Here is an 18254-nt window from a genome sequence, read left to right as displayed (position 1 = left end):
ATTAATGTATGTCATACTAATGTAAATCTTGGAAGCCAATAAATAACTATTACCGTCGTGAGTTTTTAAAAAAACAATCGTTCATTTCTTTCGGAGATTCGGCACATCAGCAACTGCTCGATTCACACTATACCTACAGTTGACCGTGCTAATCGTAACAATAATAAGGATTAGGATGATAAGGATGGTCAATTTTGACACATTGCTCCTTTAAATGTGAGACCACCTGCTCCTCTGGCGTCAGCATCATCCGCAGGCGGCACGGTGGGGATCGATACGGCAGTGAAATGTTCAAAGTGGGATATTTTTGGAAGACCTCAGCAGGCACCGGAGGAGAGAGACCGTCACCGAGCTGACTGGCTCGACGAGAGACGAGTACACAACCCGGTAATAGTCAAGGTAAGTCCCGTCAGCACCTGCAGATGTTCATTTATGGTTCATTGTGTAAGGCAGTGCGCAGAGAAAAACAGGGCGTTGTGTCTTGGCGTTTAATATGCAACATTTAGCCTGTTGCGACGGGCCAGTGTGTGAAAGCTGTTACATGTTAAGGCAAGAACAGGCTGTACAGGGTCGGTGCAGGATGACAAGAAAAAAAGAAAGAAATGAAGAAAGGGAGAATCAGCACATGGAGATGATGGCATGGTGTAAACCAGTAAATATCAGCTATGATCAGAGCAGCTGTAAATCACATGTACATAATATGAGTTTTTAGAGTATTAGATGCCTTAAGATTAGGCCACCCTGCAGATCTGCAGCTAGCAGTCAGCTCAGCAGCATAATTAAGATCACTGGTATTCAGTACAAGTGAAGGATTGAAATTGTTATTGTCTTAGTAAACAGGCTGATTTGTTTGTTCACTGCTGACACCAAACAGCTGTGATCTGGTTTTAAGACAGAGGCGAGCGGTCAGGGAGTCTTCTTCTCTGACTGTGAGGTTGCGTCTTGGGAAAAAAAAAGTCTTTCGGCGAATCATGTGATCCAGAAAATATTTTGTCATAGACTCTTGTACAAGAGATGAGAGTAAGGGCTGCTTGTTGCCATGGAGCCGCTGACCTTGTTGCCGTGGCAACAGCCGGCAACACTATGCCATGACTTGTGTGTTTGTGCGTGTGCCAGAATGTAGCTACAGTCACTAAAAAGGCATATTTTCACTTTTCCTGTCTGGATGGGGCCATTGATCTGAAATCACGTGGCTCCTCTTTTATTTTAGGTTATTTTTATCAATTATGCAGCATATTTACAATTTTGATGTGTTACAGGCACTTGAGGGACCCTTAGGCCCAGGTGCTAGAAACCTGTCCAGACTGGAGGGCTGCATGGGGGACGTGAATGCCATAGTGACCTCAAAACAGCCTTAACTCTAAATCTCTACACTCTGGTCCCTCAATCGGCAACAGGAAGTAAAAACTGCGGCCCTCTTGAAGAAGGTTCTGTTTCATCACAAATGTGTCATCATCTGTAGCATTAACCAAGAGCGAGATTCTGCTAAGCTGACAATAGACTACACCCTGGGTGATGTGTAAATGTGTGTATTTCTATTCAAGTGTGAAGCAGCTTGGCTGTTAATCATCAACCTCAGTGAGGACGGTGAACGACACATCTCTGTCCCGTGTGGCTGTAACTCTTAGTGTGGTGTGTTTCTGGGTTGATCACATTTAGTGGACGTCAGTCCTCCTCTCACTATTTCATGTTTACAGTTCTCACTGACTAATAGATCAGTTATTAGACTCCCTTTTTTTCTATTGTTTTTGGGCACATTTATCACAGCTTCTAAAGAGACCATCCATTAAAATCTCTGATTCATCCTACTAATGTGTTTGACTGTTTTTCTTTTTTATTCACAAGTGCCTTATGTGAATGTTTTTTTTTGTCTTTTTTTAATCACAGGTAGTCCCATGGAATCTCAACTGCTGGAGGACAGCTTTACCTCTGAACCACAGGCATAGCCAGAAATGTTCACCTTTTATCCCTGAATAATCGCTACTATGGCTTTTTGTAATGAAAGCTTCATGGAGGAGTGTAACTGCATGGACCCGAACAGCGTAGAGGAAACGTCAGAAAGCCTCCCATCAGAAGCTACGACTCCTCTCATATCAGTCACTCTGCGTGTGACCCTGGCAGCCATAATGATCTTCATGATTACTATCGGTTTCCTCGGCAATGCGATCGTGTGTCTGATTGTTTACCAGAAACCTGCCATGCGTTCTGCTATCAATCTCCTGCTTGCCACTCTGGCCTTTTCAGACATCATGCTCTCTCTGCTCTGCATGCCCTTCACTGCAGTCACCGTGGCCACTGCAGACTGGAGCTTTGGGAGCGGTTTCTGCCGCGCCTCCATCATGCTGTACTGGCTGTTCGTCCTGGAGGGGGTGTCCATCCTCCTCATTATCAGCGTGGACCGTTTCCTGATCATTGTGCAGCGGCAGGACAAACTGACCCCGCACAGAGCTAAACTGTTGATCGCAGGTTCTTGGGTGCTGAGCCTGTGTGTGTCATTGCCGTCAGTGGTTGGGTGGAGGGCGGGCGCGGCAGGTATCGGGGGCGCCTGGGCACCGCAGTGCGTGCTGGGATACAGCGAGTCCCTGGCAGACCGTGGATACACAGTCCTGTTGGCTGTAGCGGTTTTCTTTGTGCCATTTACTGTCATGCTGTACTCTTACATGTGCATCCTCAACACGGTGCGCCGCAACACCCTGCGCATCCACAACCACACCACCGAGCATTCCTGTCTGCCAGCCCTAAACCAAGTCAGCAAAATGAGACTTACCGGACTGCAGCGGCCGCCTCAGGTCAAGGTGGACATGAGCTTCAAAACCCGAGCCTTCACCACCATCCTCATCCTCTTTGTTGGTTTCTCAGTGTGCTGGCTCCCTCACACCATCGTCAGCCTGCTGGCCGTGTTCAGCCGGCAGTTCTACTACAGCTCAGTCTTCTACCCCATCAGCATAGGCGCTCTGTGGCTCAGCTACCTGAAGACAGTCTTCAACCCCGTCATCTACTGCTGGAGGATCAGGAAGTTCAGGGAGGCCTGTCAGGAGTTCATTCCGAAAAGCTGCAGACTGTGTCCCAGAGTGCCGGGCAGGAGCCACAGAAGAGTGAGGCCCAGCAATATCTATGTTTGCAGTGAGACGCAGTCAGCTGTGTGACACAGGGAGGAAACCCAATGCAGTCTAATGTTTTTAACTTTTTGATAAGCTATGGGATGTTACTGAAGTTCCCTTTAAAGTAATAAAGTTCTTGTGAACAAATAAATGTTACCACAAAAACAAATTGGTTTTAACTTTATTGAAACTGGAGCATTTACAGTCCCATGACTCCCTCCTTTTGGGGAAGGTCATGTGAAAATCACAATTGCTGACAACTGAACTGATCTGGTGGTGACAATCATTTGTCTGCTGTTTTAATAAATAAAGTCAAAGTGTTCATTCAGCTTCATGGCCACGCAAGCTTCTGAAACATACTGACATTTAAAAAAACATTTTTATATCTTCCATTTTTGCTTTATTTTTCTGTTTCCTGTGCTGTCCCTGAGCTGTCATTTTGTTGTTTCATTAGTCTGAAGTTGTACCGTTGATAATAATTATGTTGTCAGTTATGTGCTAAGATTCAGAAAAACAAAAAACAAATTACAGTATTGATGTTTGGTGATGTTCTCAGATGAAAGTCAGACCACTGTTAAAAAGTGTTTGATGAAATTTGTGTAGAAACACAGCCCTCTGTCAGCTGGTTCATGACTCTTAATGTTTCTGTTATAGAGGAATGAGTGTTAACTGCATTATCATGTCACATAAGATATGTAAATAAATATAGTTTTGGATTAAAGTTTCTTTGACTCTCTTCCTCTCTAACGATAAAACATGTAGAACGAGTAAGCTCATTGCATTAAAAGAGCAAGCCCTGCACAAGGGCATTATTTGTAAAGGGCCACGACAGTGGTATAGTTTTTTTTTTATGTCATCCCTGTGTACCACCCCCGTGGATTACGCAAGTCAAGTGCAGACTTTCAGCTTGAGGTAGCAGGATTAATTGTGAAGTAAACAGAACTATACTCTCTGCTGCAAAACTTATCATACAGATCAAATGCATAATGAACCAAAGCATACTGCAATTCAAATGTTTCCCATGGCAAAGAAATAGGATATTCTTCAAGTCAGTCAACTGATCTCGACCTACCAGAGCATGCTTTAGGATTATGAAATCCAAAAAAAAGTATTTTCATCCAAGAATTAAAAATAAGATCCAAATGAGCCAAAAACAAAAACAGAACCAAACAAACCCAAAAAATAATGATGCTCATCAAGGTTATTATTGTTAACTAACACTAGACTAAAACTAGATATGAAAAAAAAATAGTTAACTAAAATAAAAATAAGAAATAGACTTTTGAAAATAATAAAACTAACTGAAATGAAATGAAATTATAGAGGAAAATAACCACTACTAAAAAATACATACCAAATATGTAAACGGTTTTAAGTGTCTAAAGCCAGTAGGAGGCAGTAATATTCCTGTAAGCTCAAGGATGCAAACTGTCGTATACCTCCAACAGCGAAGAAGAAAGGCAAACATGGCGACTTCCACGGGGCAAAATGGAAAGGCTGCTGGTACTTCGGATGCGGATCTCTTGCTTCACCCTGAGTTGTTGTCTCAGGACTTTATGAGGCTAGTTTTAAATGAGGTAAGTCGGCGTTTTAAAAGGAACTCTAGAAATGTGATTTGATGCGAGAATAAATGAAGAATGCGGAAATGTTAGCATGTAAGCTAACAAGCAGGACACCTCTCTGGTTACTGTTTAAGTACACTCAACTCAAGACGCTGCTTGTGATTTTTAAAGTGGAGATATTTTTCTCTGAATCAGAAAAATGTGAGTACCAGAGACTGTGGGAGCAGGGACCAGCTTACAGAGCTCTACCTGCGGCATATCATCCCTCTGCCGCAGAGGACTTTACCCAACACCCGCTGGGGACGGAGGATGGAGAAGAGCCGAGGGAAGCAAACGCCGGTAGCTCACCGGTCAGACAAGTATGGGTCCACAGCTTCAGACATTTAGTACTTTCATGTGCAGTTTTAGGCTGTCTGCATATAGATAATTTGACTATGATGTTAGAATTTGGACCAAATAATTTGCCGAGTTCTATGAAAGGCGAAACGAATGTGTTATTACTGTAATTTCACTGATCAGTCAACAGACGTAACAACTCTGTGAAAGGCCCCAGGACAGATGCACTATATTGCTAAAAGTACTTGCTCATCTGGCTTCACACATATATGAAATTAAGTGACATCCCATTCTTATATCATTGGTTTTGATATGATGTTGGTGCACTTTTTTAAGCTTTAACAGTTTCTGTCCTGGTTGGAAGTCTTTCAGCAAGGTATAGGAATAAAAATGCATGTAAAACAACATATTCAAAAGTTTGTAAAACAGAAGCAATAACTTTCATCCATGGACTATATATCAGTATCTGGAAAACACATACAGACACAGTCCAGGTGTAAATGTGGCAAAACAAAAGAAAACTGTAGCCTGTAATGTTAAAATAAGATTAATGCATTTCAGAAACTGATTCATATGGTTTTTCAGCTCCAGCAGTGACCACAGTAGAAAGAGGCCTCTGATTGTGTACGATGGGAGCTCCTCTCACTCTGGCCCACTGAAAGTGAAGAAACCAGAGGGAAGTATAGTGTCAATAGGAAGCAACGACAGGTTAAAACCTCCACCAGCAGCAAATCTTTCCAACCCCATCCGCAAACTCTCAGGCAACACATCTTCCTCTCCATCCAGTCAGCGCAGCAGTGACACAAAAAACCTCAAACTAGAAGAAAATACGTCGGTAGGAACTTCTCTCCTCAGTTATTCATGCACAAAGAAAGTAATCCACGAGTGTTCATATTGTTTGTGTGTTTGGAGATATTCTAAAGAATCTGTAAGGACATTTATAATAAAATAATAATAATCATTTTATTCTTAAAAAAAGAAAAATATGCAGTTCATAATGCCTGTTTATGTTTTATCCTCCATCGTTTTAGGGGGCACTGAAGTCTCCGGAAGTGAAGAACAAGATCCAGCGTGTGACTTGGCCCTGATCTTTGGCCTCTTTTTCATACAGACCTGATGGGACCTCAAGGTCCGGCAGACAGACCACTCCTTTCCCTGTCCGTAACCTGTGGTTGTCCACTACCTTAGGTGTCCCATCACAATTTTCCCAACTCATTTATCCACAGAAAGAGGTGGAAACCCTTCAAGCTGTGGGTCAAAGCTGCTTAACTGTTGCCATTCAGTTATAAGAGCTTACAAACCGGAATGAAGTCACGAGCTTCCTTGATGTTTTCCAAAACCTCAAGTGCCCTTACCAGCATTAATCAGCAACTTGCATTAAGTCCCATCCAAAATGAGTGAGGTGAATTATTGCTCTTTTTATTCTGTTGCTGGTTTAGGTTAAAAGGCCCCGGGGTGATGAATGATGGCTTCGATGGCTGTGTGTTCAACTGGATGCTAAAGGATCTTATAATGTGATAACAATGGAAGTAAGCAAGAGGGAATGCAGACATGTTATGAAACAGATCTTTTTCTTCGGTGTATTGTAAATGAATATAGACGGATCATGGTGAGCATCACATTTTAGAAGTTGTGTGATCAGTGACTTTTTATCATTTCTGTTATGAATTCAACTGAGATTTGCATTTGTCGAGCACTACATAAGTTTTCCAGGATTTTGAAATGTCACTCTGGTGTGAGATTTTACATATGCTGCACATAACGATGGGATAAATAAAAACGATATTGAACTTTATTGTTAGTAGACCAGTAATTGTTCATAAAAAGAGCATCGCAGAGAGGCTGAGTCTTTCAAAAGGACCACTTTTGTAAATACTGTTCCAAACATTTTGGGATGTTGTGCAAAAATGTAAATAAAAACAGAATGCGATGATTTGAAAATCTCATAAACCCATATTTTATTCACAACAACATATAGAAAACATATCACATGTTTGACCTGGCAGCGTGGCATTTTAAGAAGAAAATAAAGTCATTATGAATTTGATGGCCTTAACACATCTCAAAAAGTTGGGGGCAGGGCCACATTTACCACTGTGTAGCATCACCTCTTCTTTTAACAGCAGTCCGTAAACATCTGGAAACTGAGGAGACCAGCTGCTGGACTTTTTGGGAGCGGACTTGTCCTGTTCGTGTCTGATCGAAGATTCTAGCTGTTCAACAGTCTTGGATCATCTTTGTTGTGTTTTTCGTTTTATGATGTGCCACATTTTCTGTTCTTGTTTTCATAACATCAAAAATGCAGACTTTTGAGCACATGGATGAAGCTGGATGGTCCCTCTCCTCTTTAATCCAGATGATATAGCATCCATGTTTTCCGCCCCCAGAAATTCAAATTTCAGCTCGTCTGACTGGAGAACAGTTTCCACTTTGTCTTGGCAGTGATAAATGAGCCTTGGCACAGAGATAACAGCTGTGTCTCTGGATCATTTTGACATATAGCTTCTTTTTTGTCTTTTTTTTTAAGCTTTAACCTGCACTTGTGGATGCCACAGTGAACTGTGTTCACAGACAGTGATTTCTGGAAGTCTTCCTGAGCTTGTGCAGTGATCTGTGACAGAATCCTGCCTGTTTTCAGTGCAGTGCTGCCTGAGGGCGCAAAGTTCACAGGCATCCAATACTGAGTTTTCACCTTATTGGTGTGCACAGAGATTCTCTGAATATTCTGCTGATATTATGTACTGAGATAACGAGAAACTCTTCTGAATTTTACATTTAAGACCATTACTCTAAAATAGATTGATGCAACAATTGTGAACACAATTCTTTGCAGAGTGGTGAACCTGTGCACAGCTTTACTTCTGAGAAGTTCTGCCTCTCTAAGATGCTCCTTTTTTTAAATATCAGCTCATGTCACGATCTGTTACCAATTAACCTAATTAGCTGCAAACTAGTTCCAGTTGTATTTTTTAGTATGAGCTATTTTTCCAGCCATTTGTTGCCCCATCACATGTTGCTGCCATTAAATTTGAATTAAGCATTTTTTATGAAATAATAGAATGTCTCAGTTTAAACATTTGATGTTTTCTATGTTTCATTGTGAATAAATTATGGTTTAATTAAATTTCATAAAATTTGCAAATCGTTTCAGTCTGTTTTTATATTTTTGGAATTGGGGGTTTTGTTTTTTTTTTAATCTAAAGATAATCTTCTCTTTATGAACAAATTAACACAAATTATTTAAACCAAAAATACAAGTTAAACAACACTATGCAAAGTAAAAAAAACAAACAAGAAACAATGGAATAAAGTGAAATGAAATGCTCTCCTGTGACAAGAAAAATGTAAATTTGCAGTCATAAGGTATTTGAAAATCGTGTGGTAGGGGGACGGCCTGGCTTACTGACACCAAGAGCAAAGGCAGCAACTGTGCTGGCATAGGCTTACGTTAGTGAACATAGACTGAGCAACATCTGTAAAGGCATCAATAATGCTAAACAATACAGCATCACATACTTACATCCAGAAGACTTTTCTGTGCAGACGTCTTGCGTATTTTAGTCAACATTGCTAAGCCAACAGTGTAGCTTAGTAGGAAAAACATCCAAAAATCTGACCAAAGAAGCCCTGAAATCTCAACCCAAGCAAGACTTTGAGAACTACAAGAATTTACCTCCTCATTTTCCAAACACTTACCTGTGATGAGCAACACAGTGTTAAACATACCACTTAAAAACACAACAACCTGTTTTTCAATCGTTGATATGTCTTGCAAATTGTATTAACATTTTACAGTTTTCCAACTTTTCAGAAACTGGTTTGCAATTGAATACCAGGTTTTAATAATTCAGACACATAAAATGAGCTTGGGCAAAACCAAGAATGCAGAACTTTTGAAGCCTATTTACTGGAGAAAAGGAGAATTGACTTTGCAGTTACTGATGTGGAGTTCATTAAAACACACCGGAAAATGTGCTTTGAATCAGTGTTTGTACAAAAGTGTCATAAAAAAATGAATTAAATAAAAAAAAAAAAAGGATGTTCATTGATTTAATTATGTAAGAAATTTTACAGGCTTTATGTGTCATGTTTGACATGGTGTTCAACTGGACATTAGAGTAAAACTGAAAGAAATGATAAAAATCTTCCACCGAGCAATCTGTAGTGCTTTTCTAGAACATTTTTAATCTTTTCTTTTTGTAAGTTACCAATAAAAACATTTTGACTTTGCCATTTTTAATCTCTTTTGATTTTTTTGTTTTGTTTTTGTGTTTTGTTTAGAAATCCTGAAATCATCTTATTTCATGCAGAATTTATTTATTTATATTTTTCATCTTTCATGCAATGTATTCATATTTATTCCTTTATACGAATAAATATGCATTTTTAATATTTAAGTGGTTAAACGTCACAAAAACTCTAATTACATGCACAAAGCGGTAATTACTATTATTAAGCTGATAGTGTGCAGTAAAATTGTAGATTTTCCTCAGAATCCTTACTTCAGTATCTACTTGGAAACATTTTCTCTTCATGAGCACAATACAGCAGATTCATGCCTACATTTATTGATTATTAATTACTTTTTCTTTCCTCAAATAGTGAACATTTAACTTAAATGAACTCTCTTATCTCAAAGAACACTGTTAGTAGCTTGTATTTCATGTACATTCATAGTATTGCTTTGTAGTAACGATGTTATAGATGTCATGCACTGTGCTCAAATAGAATTTATCAACTCTGCATCGTTCCCTGATCATAACGCGGTCATCCCGTCAGATGTAACGGTCATCACTCGGGCTGAATTAGATGTCTTTGCCGCACTCTGGGCACAGGATATCGTCGCGTTCGGTGAGAAATCCACGGCCGACCAGGGACACGGAGCACTTCTTACAGTTGAAGCAGTCATTGTGCCACTGACGCTCCTCAAAGGAGATATACTTGCTGCCCCCAAGACCTGAGAATATCAAGTTGAAGTCAATACATCTGACAAACCTGTTATAAATTAGCCTTATTAGATTCAGTTGACCCAGTGATTAAAGATTACCACTAATGGGGGTGGTGCACGAGGCACACTTCTTAGCATAAAGGTTGCAGAAGCAGTTGAGGCAGTAGGCAAAGTCGTCTCTGGAGGTAAACCTCTGTCCAGACAGCTGCTGCTTGCAGCTAGTGCAAAGGAAGCAGTCCTTGTGCCAGGGCTGGTCACGGTAGGTCACCCCGCCAGTGGTGATGGGCTATTTAGAGGGAACTGGGTTACTGCCACACTTTAGTGCTGTTACACATGCAACAATAACATGTAGTGTGAAAATGGAGACTGAAAATAGAGAGCTACTTTGAAAGTACATTTTACTCGATATCATTGTATGTAGCAGTGGATGTGCTACCTTCTTGCAGTGCACACAATGCATGGCAAACTGCTTCTCATAGCAGGGCACACAGAAGTTCTGGTTGTCCTTGGGGATGAAGCTCTTGGTGCCAATAGGCTGCTGGCATCGCTTGCAGGTGAAACAGGTCTCGTGCCAGCTGTTCCCCTTGTGCTCCATCTTCCTGGAGCCTTCAGAAAATAGTAAGTTTACAACTAATGATTAAATTCAATTTTGGGTCAACATAGTATACATGTTCTAGTACTCCAAAGGCCCAACAAGGCATGGTTTTATTCTATAGTATGTGCCGCATGTCGCTCCATACCAATCACTGCTCAGGTTGAAGTGTATAGGAATAGGTTACAAATACTTAGTAATTAGTTGTTACTTTATTTGTACCTATTAAAGTGAAAAGAAAGCAGGTTTCTGTAAATGTACTGACAAAATTAATGTGTTTATACCCTATATTATTATAACTGTACTACAGCAATGTGGGCAAACAGGACTAATGGCATGTATCGTGCCCAGCTAATCAAATGAAAAAAAAGGAAACCTTCTTGTTCATCCAATGGGAAAATAGCACAAACAATATCAGTACTGTTTCAAACTTCTCAATCTAGTTCTATTACTTGGTTTAATTCAATTTTAGCTTTAGTTAAGTTACTCCACATTATCCTTATTTTTGCAGAGATCCTGAACTGAACAGGCAACCTTCAGACCTCTGAGGTGCTTTCCCACCCTCTGGGCTACAGCTCTGTTTTTCCAGCATAGAAAGTCAGCTATAACTCAGCCTACAATAGTGGATTTTATTCTCATTACAACTTTCATATAATATAATCTGCACCAACCAGTCTATATAGTGAGACAGAAGACTTTTATTTATGCAATGATCCAATTTAAAATTGAGTGACAAATTAAGGTTTAAATTTTTCTAGCTACTCTGCTGATCTATTTCAGTTTTCTTCCTACCTGGCATGATGGTTTTCTTGCACTCATGGCACTTGGAGGAATACTCGTTGGAGTAGCACTCGGTGCAAAGGAGCTGCTCGTCCTTGGTAGAGAAGGGCTTGTCCACCAGGGAGCGCTTGCACTGGAAGCACTTAAAGCATTCCTCATGCCAGTGACGGTCCTTGTAGGAAAGATCCTGCAGAAAGAGCAGTACTCTTGTTCTTGTTCTCTACTTGTTCTTGCATCTATGCATTTCTTCATTTTATATCTCTTACCCTGGTGTTACAGCCAATAGGCTTCTTGCACTCCTCACAGGTGTTGGAGTACAGGCTTTCATAACATTTCACACAGTAGGGATTTTCCTCTCGCAGAACATACTTCTTCCCAAACAGGGACTCTTTGCAGTAGTGGCAGTCGTAGCGTTCTGTCATTTTGACCTAGCACTGCTCAGCTGAGAGAGAAAGAAGCAAAAGAGCCTAAGGGTAATATTATGTATACAGGATATGAACGCTTATATTAAGTACCATAGAAACTTTTGCCATTTTGCTTCCCTGCTCCAATTAATCCTTGGAGCGATGCTGGCAATCATCAGAGAGCCATTTCTTAGAAATCAAACTTCAAACTAATAGCGTTTTCTAGGACGCATTAGTAGACCTGTCACTCTACAAGTTGGGGAGTTTTCCATGCATTTCCCTCTTTCATCTTCCTCTCCCATCTCTCAGGCGTCCTTCATTTTGTGACAGATGAGAAGGTGAGCGATGAGGCGGATATAAATAACTCCTATCAGTCCTGCTCAGAGACAGTCAACTTTTACCCCGTTGCATACCAACACACACTACGCCACTATACGCCGACCCATTTATCACCTCACCTCCAGCTGTCAGCGCCAGATCACAGTATCCCTTGTCACTGTGTGTGCGCGTCCGTGCATAAGTGGGTTTAAACGACACTCGTAATAATGACTGTTCACAATCTGCAGCTGTTTGTGGTCTGCCTGTTGAACTCTTGGCTATCCCACCTGTGCCTATATCGCTACTCTTGGTTAAACGAGGATAACATAAGCGATTTATTTGAGTATTTCTTTGTGGGTAAAAGAGAAGATGCAGGGCAAAAAAAAAAGGGTTGATGAAGTTCCATTCTTCAAGACAGAATTAAATACTACCCAAGCTCTCACCAAATAAAGCAGATCAAGACAAAAAAACCCCTGCAAAAAACCCCTCCAGAAACCCCAAGCTTAAATTCATATTTCTGGTTTGAATTGAGCTGCTCTCTGCTGTCATCCCTATAATCTTATTGTTCTTCCCTGTGATCTATATTTGATCACCGTAGATTCCCACCTAAGTGGTCCGTGAGTGATTTGCGATGCTCCCCACACTCGAAAGGTTAGTTTCTTTTATCTTGCTGAAGCTGAGACGTTTAATCTGCCCGTCCTTTCTGCTCTAAGCATTCTCAGCGCCCTCCCACATTCCCTCATTGTTTATCACTCCCACCATGACTCACCTAGCTTATATAAGGATTTATCTGACTCCTAAAAATAAAAAAAGGCTAATCTGAACTGCCGCAAATAAAAGCTCCAGCCATTCAGACATGCCATGCAGCTGTTTCCCAGCTTCTGGGGTCTCTTTGATGCTCCCCATCTGGGAGTCAACCTGAGCTACAGACAGTTTACAGAAAAGTGAACTATTAAAAGGTTCTTGTGTCTAAACATGGTGCCTTGTAGAGAACTGCTTATTTTACAGTATTTTAATAAGATCTCTGCATGTATGGCATTATCTGCATGCACTGGAACATTTATATTTAGGTCTAAGAACGTTTAGTTAGAGTGAAACTGCAAAAAGGAATTGTGCGATCGCATCATAACGCCAAAAAAGATGCAGAAAAGCTTAAAATCGCAGCCTTTTACTCATCTTTACAGATGCTAGCCCACTTTAGTGTTCTACTCTCCTGACCTAACAGTCCTGAAGGATATCCTTTTCAGTCACATAGCAACCTTCTAAGTGTTACACAGAATTAAACATTAATTGATCTTAACTTGATCTAATCTGATTTGCTGATCCCCCTTCAGGCAAACCCAATTAAAAAATCTGAACCCCGGATCAATCATTTGTATTTCTATGAGAGAGAGCACAGTTTTTGTACAGTTTAGAAAAAGTGTGATCTAAAAACACCAAAATACTGTAAAGCCATAAAAAGCAACAGAAGTTATTAGGAAGTGGCTGGTTTTATAGTAGTAAAGTTAGGTTTACGTTTTGAAGAGAAGGGAGCAGAAAAGGTTGAAGATAACTAGCCTACCCATCACTGGGTGATTTAAGGAAGAGCTTTTTACTAAATAAGGAATCCAGTCTGCATGAAACAGGCCGAAAGGAAAGTGAGGTGATGGAAGAGGTAGTTAAATAGTGACAATGCTCTGCAGGTGGAAGAAGGGAGAACACGAGAAGGTGGGTGGGGAGGCAGATAGGAGGATGCCAGTGTGGTGGAGAATGGAAGACATGGTGAATGAAAACCAGTGAGGAGAATGGATAGGCGGAAGAATGGACAAGTGAATACATGGAGAGTGGAGCAGTTGAACAGAGTTGGTTCTTACCTTCCTGTCTGAGGAGTGTGTGCCTGTGTGGAGTCTGTGCCAGACTGAAGGAGCAGGCTCCGGGTGAGCTGTACTTACTCCTGATTGCTTTACTCCACCCATCAGGGGCTAATTGAAAATGGGGGAGGGATGATAGATGTGGGGGGAGGGGGGTTACAAGGGGGCAGGGATTCTTTTTTGAGATGGTCTATAAATACAGCAGAGCTTCACAGAGATAAACCCGAGGCCCCATTTCACTCGCTCATTTTGTCCCCAGCTCAGCCATGTGGCCTTTTAAGGTCACTCAGAAGTTGTTCACTCGCTCACATCCTCTCCGTGTGATTCACGTGTTCACTCACTCGTGCTTCACTCTCTTCTTTCATTATTTTTGCTTCTCCCCAGAACAGTCGTATCATATCATTCCTCCCTTTTTCACTCCTTGGAGAGAGTTATTCAGCTTTCCTTGCTATTGTTTGTTTTCTTTCTGTCGCAGTTATCCATCATTACCACAACATTGCACTCTAATGCATATGCATACTATTGAGTAATGACACTGCAGCCTTCTATATATGATAGAAAAGATGCCAAGAGTCAAATGTCAAAGATTTTTGTCCTGTGAGATTTGTTGCTACTCAAATGTCTCATCTGTTCCTGCCTCCCCATATTTCCCCTCACAGGGGGACTCCACATTCATTCCCAGCCCTCCCATTTGTTGGCTACAATATCCAGACTTGCTAATGACAGACACCCACTTGTTTTCTTAGAAAATTTTAGCACTATTTTCTGATGATCTCTAATCCACACCGCGGCCCCCTCCGTCACCCCCACCCACACCCCCAGGCGCTTCCCCACTCTTTCTTCTGTCATTCGACGTCTCCCTTTCTCTCTGAGGCAGGTTTTCCTGACCCTGTGGTCCCTGGACACTCTCCAGTGAGAAAATGCGTCAGCAATGCCCCACTAAGATTCTAGTGTTCTATTTGTAGCACGGCATAAAGAGTTTGGTGCTTAACAAAGTGTTAAATCAGTTTATGAGGGTGCTGTCTCTATGGTTTTAGCCACCATGTTTATCACAGTTGGGTTCAGCCATATCGCTGGCTATCCCATCACTTCAGTTAACAGGGATTTGTCTCATGAGATAATCTTTTAAAACAATATTGATTTGCTGTAATGACTTTGTGCAAAACCTGTCCTTTGCACCACCAGGGGGATGACATTGTGGTTATGTCAACAACAATTTGAGAGTTTCCCATTAAATTTAGCACTCATGTAAGTCATGTGATTCATTAATTTTTCATTGAAATCATCCTCACCACTTCTGACTCAGTCATCAGTACTTTTACTTTAGTGCTGACCAGTGACTGGTAGATTTTAGGAAGTATACCGGTGTATTAATACTAAGGTGAAACAGTTTGTGTTTAGGATCAGGAGATAGAGCGGGTTGTTTACATCTGATGCATCCAACAGAGTGTTTGTGTGTGTTTGTGAACAATCGGTTAAAAGTGCTTAAGCATGAATGAATAGGTGAACTTGGTGAACCAAGTTTGTAGGAAAAAAGCTGTTTGAGTGCTCAAATTGATTAGAAAACAAGTACATTTAGCATTTAGCTTAAAGTTTGGAAGCAAATCCCAATTTCTTGTAGCTGTGGCAACCAGTTCAACTGGGATATAAACAACAGCCTGGTTTATATCACTTTTGCCTTTTTACTACTTATAGAAATTGATCAGCCATACTAATTCAATCACTCACAGGTGACCTGACGTGATCACGTTGGTTAGCAGCTGCCTAGCAATGGGCTAAAATGACCTGTTTTTAACCTTTGTGCACCTACAGCACCTTAAAAAAGTCATTTTCATGACACCAACATTTTATCAATATTTTAATAATTAAATAAAGATTTTACATCCCCAGCAACCTGCTAGCAACAGGCTAAAAATGACCAATTTTTATACAAACAGGAATCCCTCTAGCATAGAAGTCACACCTACTTAAACATTTGCAAACATAGCACCCCCCACCTACTTCATGGTGGTAGCTAACACTAATCCCAGTGTCCTCCCCAGTGTAAAAGTGCATCCTGCCACACCCTGAAAACTGATTAAGAACAGCTTCAGTAACACAACAAGGAATTGAGCCTCCAAACCTATTAAATGCAGATTAATCATTTAATAAGAACGATGGCTCTGATGCATCCTGAGAGCTCTAACCTGAGTTTACATGTTTTAGATGTGCTTGTGGAAATTGCTGTCTCTCCCACCAATTATTTTAAATTTTAGCAGTAATTTTTCAGACTTCTTTCGACTGTAGTAAACAGTAGCAGTGTTTTATGTATGCCAGACATGTTTGAAATGGGAAGCAGAGACAAACAGGAGGTTATGTTATTTGGACTAGTACTGTTAAATTGAAGTCAGAAGGCAGTTTGTCAGACAGAAGATCATATTGTCCTACATTGGAAGAAAGACTGGGAAAAATTGGATTATTGTCACTGTAATAAACATGTGGCATCTTTTTATTTATTTATTTTTTTTAAAGGTGGTGTTTGAGGGAACTAAAGGGATTTAACCATGAAATATGAGCATAACTAAAAATGATATGTTCTTTGCTGCTCGTGTGTAAATTAAACTGATTCTATTTTATAATGCTTTAGTATTCAGGCATGGGAAACAATCAATTCAGTTCAGTTCACTTAATTGGAGACATGAGGTCCAGTTAAACATATAACTGTGCATATAATAAATATGACCAGTTGAAAGGATGCCCAAGACTGCCCTAACGTGCCCTCAGTATTTGCTCCTTCTTCCCAGCATTTAGCTGAAACCTCCCTCTCTCTGCACTCTCTGGACTGAGGCCTCCACCTCAGCTGCTGAGGCCAAGGGGATAAAGGTGCAGCTGTCTGGGCACAGCAAGGCTATCGTGATGGTAAAGCCTGGTACTTACTTCTGCTGCAAATACAGCCATGTGGAAAGGTCAAACCAGGCACTCCCCATCGTCACTAGTGGACTGTTAATCATTAGTGCCAGAGCAACCAACTGGACTGGAATTTCTTTGGGTCATCCAAGATCCAATATGATCCTTTGGAAGAACTTCACTGCACTCCCTGTCAAACTTCATGAAATGGATCCCAGCAACTGACTTTAAAGTAGCGTCACAACGAAGGTCTCAGATGGGCAGTTAGAACTGATAAAGACGGATGGATTCATTTTGGGCTCCCGCTGTGGGAATAGGGTAGCAACTGTTTGCTTAAGATGATGATAGTGTTCATTTGATTTTAGATGACAAGTGTGATAAAGTCGACCAATTGGCTTAGTTTAGCATGAAGGCAGGAAACAGAGGACACAATGAGCTTATGGATAGTCTGAGAAGGCAAACAAATCCACCGCTAAAGCTGACTTATTAACTCATTTTATCTCATTAGAGACACCAAACTAAGTGTGAAACACATTTAATCAAGTCCTCCATCCTAAATATCCCAACAATCTGATATGAACCATGGGAGCAAACTAGCGCAAGAGATGTGTCAGATGTAAACACTTAATTCTTGCATAGATATTAGAAAAGAAAGTCTTCTTTTGTTCAGTTTTTTATTAACCCATTAATCACTCCAACATCTGCAGTACACAGACATAACATCTGTAACATTCTCTTTTCCTTTGCTCTACAGTTAACATAGTCACTAGTTGTGCAATCTTTTTTGTACCATCATAAACGTTAACATTTAACATACTAACTGAGTCCTGTAGAGTCTGAGATGTCGCTCTTGTGTAGAGTTTCTTTGAGCATTGCACAGTCTGACCTTGGGGTGAATTTATTGTGATGTCCACTCCTGGGAAGATTGGCAGCTCTCTTGAATGTTTCCCAGCTTCTCACTCTTGAACGTTGGACTTCAAAATGTTTTGAAATGGCCTTAAAACTCTTCCCAGATTGATGGGCACATGGCATTGTGTTAATGGCCACATTTGAATGCTAACAAAACGTCTGCTTTTACAGAGGAGCTCACGTCCTGATGACCAGTAATTCAAGTGAATTTGATTATCAGCACCTAGCTGCTATTTTTGCCCCCTCTTAAGGAGGGAAACAGGAAGAACTTATTTATTTAGTACATACTGCAGTATTTATTGTTTATCTGAGATTGCATTATTTGTACCACCTGGTCCTGCAAAGGATATTTATTTATTATTATTTATTTTTTTTAACTTTGTAATTCTCTCCTATTGCTAAATACCAGAATAAGTGCACAATAACAGATAATAATAGACAATAATCGAATTGTCAAAAGCACACTGTTTTGGCTGAATAGGTACTTTGTATCTTGTGAATATTCTAAGAATAAGGTCTAAGTGCATAATGATGGTCAAATGACAGCATGGGTGGGTTTTTTTTTTTT

The 18254-nt window shown here is 40.6% G+C and overlaps 3 protein-coding genes across 5 annotated transcripts; 2 read left to right on the top strand and 1 right to left on the bottom strand.

The window, feature by feature from the left end:
* Nucleotides 1–257: 257 nt before the first annotated feature.
* On the top strand, nt 258–3486 carry gpr45 (G protein-coupled receptor 45). 3 transcript variants are annotated; one of them, XM_005733917.1, is made up of 2 exons: nt 258–399; nt 1888–3486. In XM_005733917.1, the coding sequence occupies exon 2, from the start codon at nt 1986–1988 to the stop codon at nt 3144–3146; it is 1161 nt and encodes a 386-aa protein (XP_005733974.1). In that variant the 5' UTR covers nt 258–399; nt 1888–1985; the 3' UTR covers nt 3147–3486. The 3 variants fall into 3 exon arrangements, with proteins under 3 accessions (XP_005733974.1, XP_005733976.1, XP_005733975.1); XM_005733919.1 differs by lacking the exon at nt 258–399 and adding an exon at nt 989–1427; XM_005733918.2 differs by lacking the exon at nt 258–399 and adding an exon at nt 989–1525.
* Nucleotides 3487–4521: 1035 nt separating this feature from the next.
* cunh2orf49 (chromosome unknown C2orf49 homolog) lies at nt 4522–6940 on the top strand. Its single transcript, XM_005733916.1, has 4 exons — nt 4522–4678; nt 4859–5022; nt 5585–5834; nt 6031–6940. The coding sequence occupies exons 1-4, from the start codon at nt 4523–4525 to the stop codon at nt 6085–6087; spliced, it is 627 nt and encodes a 208-aa protein (XP_005733973.1). The 5' UTR covers nt 4522; the 3' UTR covers nt 6088–6940.
* Nucleotides 6941–9339: 2399 nt separating this feature from the next.
* On the bottom strand, nt 9340–14007 carry LOC102209472 (four and a half LIM domains protein 2). The gene is made up of 6 exons (XM_005733915.2): nt 13895–14007; nt 11586–11761; nt 11332–11506; nt 10384–10553; nt 10047–10233; nt 9340–9956 (listed from the first exon to the last, which is right to left on the bottom strand). The coding sequence occupies exons 2-6, from the start codon at nt 11739–11741 to the stop codon at nt 9805–9807; spliced, it is 840 nt and encodes a 279-aa protein (XP_005733972.1). The 5' UTR covers nt 11742–11761; nt 13895–14007; the 3' UTR covers nt 9340–9804.
* Nucleotides 14008–18254: the final 4247 nt, after the last annotated feature.

The sequence above is a fragment of the Pundamilia nyererei genome, unplaced genomic scaffold (genome assembly GCF_000239375.1).
Source record: "Pundamilia nyererei isolate P.nyererei 1_Seehausen unplaced genomic scaffold, PunNye1.0 scaffold00055, whole genome shotgun sequence".
Taxonomy (NCBI): Eukaryota; Metazoa; Chordata; class Actinopteri; order Cichliformes; family Cichlidae; genus Pundamilia; species Pundamilia nyererei.
The sequence above is the reverse complement of the archived record's forward strand: the minus strand, read 5'-3'. Positions and strand labels throughout refer to the sequence as shown.